The 4783-nt window shown below is 37.9% G+C and overlaps 1 protein-coding gene across 6 annotated transcripts in view; it reads right to left on the bottom strand.

The window, feature by feature from the left end:
• CCDC198 (coiled-coil domain containing 198) overlaps positions 1-4783 on the bottom strand; it is a 23904-nt gene continuing 19121 nt past the window's right edge. For all 6 annotated transcript variants that reach the window (XM_025038903.1, XM_025038902.1, XM_006920143.3 and 3 more), the window contains one exon: positions 1-1906. In XM_025038903.1, coding sequence (XP_024894671.1) covers positions 1671-1906 — 236 coding nt within the window. In that variant the 3' untranslated portion in view covers positions 1-1670. The remainder of the gene's footprint in view (positions 1907-4783) is intronic.

Genomic DNA, 4783 nt, shown 5'->3' with positions numbered 1-4783 from the left:
TTAATGAACCCAACAAACATTTAATAATAAACTCTTTGCCAGATGTCATGCAAGGAAATGAGAATACCACAGGGAGGTGATATGGTCCACGCCCTCCTGTAGCTCAGAGTCCAGTGAGCTTCTAGAAGACAGTGTTGTTCAAGTCACAGACCAGGGTGATGAAGACATGCTTAGGGTCTGCTATCTTCAGCGCTGGGGGTTGACTGCCCCACTTCGTTTTAAGCCTTCCATATGAACGATAATAAATGAGGACATTATGAATATATTGGACTCATTTTTTCTCTTAAGGATATTACTTTTCTAAAAAGGCATACCGGTCAAACCATTATGTATCCCTTCGTAGGAAATAATTTTTACCTACCACAGAAAAAGTAAGACTACTTCTCACAAAGAACTGGGAGTGACAATACCTAGGGGTGACCTAACTGCCTTCTGGCCTTGGCAGAAACATGAGTGTTTATCCTCTGACACAGCAGTCTTTTTTATCTTCTTAGTGAGTGATACGAATGCACCGAATGCACCGAATGTCAAATTCATTCGCCGGGGGCAGCGTGGGGGCGGGGCGGAGGGATCTCTATTTTCTTCTTATTGGAAGTTTCCTAAAGGCTGTAGAAGGATGTTTTTGTTTTGCTTTGTTTTAAACGTTTCAATAATTCTTAGAAGCTTCTGGATGGCATAAAAGTTTTTTTTAGATTATGCTAGAAGTAGAGCCCAAGTTTGCTCTTAAAATTACCTAAAAATCTAATTTTTGTCAATGGAGTAATTTTGGACTGAACATTTCTAAGTTTCCTTTTAGTTTTAAAGAGTTCTAAGATCTACATCATACTCTGAGATCTTGACATTATTCCATCTCTTTCCTCTAGCTTCTCTGTTGAGATAATAAGCTGCTAACTCACGTGAAAGTGACTCGAGTGAGCTTAGTCTCTAATGTAGCATTACTGTGTCTTTCCTTTAAAAACTCATTTGTATTTGTATTAAATCTACTCTCACATCTCTTTGTTTTATAAGATCTAATTTGCTTTTTTAAAATATGGTACGGTGCCGGATCTCAAAGATAGACCCCAGTGGACCTCGCTTTGGAATTTGTGCCCTTTTTCAGTGATTATCATCTGACCTATGACTTGCTTTAACCAACAGAATGTGGTGAGAGTGATCAGAGCCTGTTCCATGACTAGCCTTTAAGAGGACTGGCAGCTTCTGCTTTCTCCTCTTGGAACGTGTGCTTTTCGGAGCCCTGGGATTATATTTTAAAAAATTCTCTGCTGGAGAGACCACTCGGAGAAACCCTGTGAAGGGGCTCTGAGACTACATTGCAAGGGAGTGAGGTCCAGCTGTCTCAGTGTCCTGCTCAAGCCTCCAGATGACTCCAGCCCTAGCCGCCTTCTGACTTCAGCTACATGAAGGACTTGAAAAGAGATCAGCAGAAGAACCACCAACTGAGGCCAGCAAACCACAGAAAAGTGGGACAATAAATGGCTGTTATTTAGGCCCCTATGTTTTGAGGCAGTTAGTTATACAGCATCAGTACCAAAATATGTCACACCTGTTAAGTGTAGGACTATAAATGAAAAGGAAGCGCATTGGTGTTCTCAGAATAATTTGTATACTAACTTGAAAAATTTTTACAGGAGAGCAAACTTTTGAAGCACTCAATATGTAGGTTAGCATTCTTATTGTCGATCAAAAAACTCATCAAAAAGTGGGATTCTCTCAGTCCTGGTCCTCACCAATGCCTGTGGTTTCTTCTCAACGTCCCCCAACTCATCTGAGTCAGAGCTAGAACTGCCCCAAAGAAGCTGTCCCCAGGCCTCTTGTTCACGGAACCATGTTTCCATTTTGCCAGTTTTCCGGGGATAATAGTCATTCATTGTTCGATGCTGCAAAAATGCTGCATTCCGCAAATTTCCTACAAAAAATGAAAAGTTTATTTGTTTATTTCCCCTGACAGTCATGTATTTATTTAAGTGTGTAGTTTTCTATGAACACAGAATAATCTGCTCGGTATTAAATACGTACACATATATAAGTAATCCAACTTAGGAAACATTAAAAATATTTTTCCTATTATTTTTTTTTTAATTTAAATCTTCTGAATGTCAGAAGAATAGTACAATGCACACCTGTATACCCCAAGCCATAAATAACATTTCGTTACAATATTGATATATATATATACACACATACATATATAGTTATATCTATATATATATCGCTATTTATGTACAAATAAATAAATAAATGTACTTTTCAGCTGAACCATTTGAGAGTTAGTTGTAGAGTCACTTCCCTCCAAATTACATCACCACAAAGCTAAGAACAAGAGCCGGAAGGAAAAGAGAAGAGAAGAAAGAAGAAAAGAGTAGGGGATTGTTCTTGAATTAAAGGAGACTAAGAAATGAGAAAATAAAGTGCAATGCATGATCCTATCCTCGACTGGATTCTGGATCTAAAAAATGAAACACAAAGGCAACAAAAAGTAGCTATAAAGGGTATTACTGGGACAGCCATGGATATTTGAATATGAACCATATATTAGAAAGTAGTATATATAAATGTTAAAATTTTTAAGTGTAATAACTGTATTATACTTATTTAAGTGTAATAATTGTCTTGTGGTCATGCAGGAAAATTATCCTTGTTTTTAAAGTACAGGTGGCCAGAAAAGATCAAAATTGTGAAAGTGACATTCAAATAATGTATTTAGGGTGACACTTCCCTGAAGTATATCGTTATTTTCACTATAAGACATCAGTTCCATCTTTCTTCAATTTTGTTCATATTTCTGTGCATTTTTATGGCACTTTACATTTTATATGTGCTTTTATGCATATTTAGATTAATTTTTACATAAACCATACATGGTATGCAATGCTTTATTCCCATTTTACAGATGTGGAAACTGAGGTTCACAGAGGTTAAATACTAGAATTTATCTATAATCTAAATATAGAATAAACCTACATAGACAAATATATAGCTAATATTTATTGAGAGGCTACTATGTACTGTTCTAGGAACATAGAACATGGAGCTTACATTTAGTTGGGGCTAAAATGAAGAACTTTGATTCCAAGTCCATGGCTTTTTCTACCCACTATATTCAAATCATGGTTATCTGGAAAGGGCAGGAGCACCATAAGCATGTTAAAACTCATAGAATTGTAAGTCCAAAGAATGATGTTCACTTCATGGAAGTTTCTATCTATCTATCTATCTATCTATCTATCTATCTATCTATCTATCTATCATCTATCATCTCTCTCTCTCTATCATCTATCTGTATCTATCTATCATCTATCTAATTTATTATATAAATATGTATAAAGTATGGGTGATTTTATTTTAAAGAGGCAGCAGAAAACAAAGACTGATTTTTATCTCACAAGAGACCTGAAACTCTCATTCTATCTTCCAAAAGAAGGAAAAAGAATGGGCAAATATAGCATTAAATAAGAGGAGATGGGTACAGAGGAACCTTAATTACCAGAACCTGACTACCAGAATGCTCTATGATCTTGGCTACACTCCACATTTAGGAGAAAGCAAAGTGAACTTCATTTAGAAGACAAGGAAAGAAATCAAAGATGCAGTTTGGGAATAAGTAAAAAGGAATGATTGCTTCAGCAGATGTCTACTGCAGTGGTAAAATATGTAGGCTTTGCAGAGGGCAGCCTTCTCTTAAAAGATAAGTTGGAGGAATTACAACCTCTACATTTGCAGACTTTCCCAAGGTTGTCCAGGACAGAGCTCCTAGTCCCTGGAGTCCTGATGAGGCCGTACAGGGAGTGGGTGGGAGAGCACATTTGAGTCAGAAGGACCTGGTCTTGAATCCTGGCTTTGTCACATGGGGGCTAATCAGAACTCCTACATTACAGGTTGTGTGAGGATTAAAAGCAATAATTTGTGTTAAGAGCAGACCTCAGGGCTTGGCTTATAGTAACCACTCAATAAATCTTAGCTGGAACAAAATGAAGCAGCTCTAAAAAAGCAGGAGAAAAGAGGAAAACTCCCTTCACCATGTGTCAGAGTCTCTCCCAGGCCCCTCCAAATCTGGGGCATCCTCCAAAGACTTCATCAATGTTGGCTTTTCTTGACCTGACCTCAAGTGATGATTGTGTGAACTGTAGCTGAGACACTTTTCTTGGTTGTTTTGCCAGTATTTTTTAAATTGTAAAAGTTGTTTCTCTATATGATTACATAGCATATTTCATTCTGGGACTCTGGAGTACAGGTTAAATAGAGGCCCCCAGTAGATTTTCAATCGTCCAGTCTTTTCTTATTTAGTTAACTTATTGATTATGTATCTTGTTTCTCTCATCAGGAGCAGGGTATTTTGCAGCTGATGATTTTGCCTTAGAAGCTCAAGACCTCCAGAGGCAAGGCCAGCATTTCCATAGATCTCTTGATGGTCAGTCTTGCTGAGGTGGGGATATGGCCTGAAGTAGAGCAATCTACGCGTATGGACAATATTGTACATTTGCAATGCAGATTTGCCCTGGGGGGAATACAACAGGGAAAATTTAATGGGGCTCTAATAGATAGGGCAACATAACACAGAGGTTATTGACATGAATGTCTATTAGAAATCACAGAGCAATCCAAGGCCACTGAGCTATCTGGCCTGGCTGAAATGTGGGGGCTGAGCATGAGAGTGACAGGAGATGAAGCCAGTAAAGTGGGCAGTGGCTAGATCCTGAAGGATCACAGTACCAGGGAAAGGAGTTTAGACTTTGTCCTCAGGCTAATGGAGACTCACTAAACTTTTTTTTTTTTTTTTTTTAGC

Source organism: Pteropus alecto, unplaced genomic scaffold (assembly GCF_000325575.1).
Source record: "Pteropus alecto unplaced genomic scaffold, ASM32557v1 scaffold86, whole genome shotgun sequence".
Classification (NCBI taxonomy): Eukaryota; Metazoa; Chordata; class Mammalia; order Chiroptera; family Pteropodidae; genus Pteropus; species Pteropus alecto.
This window is presented reverse-complemented; position numbering and strand designations above follow the sequence as displayed.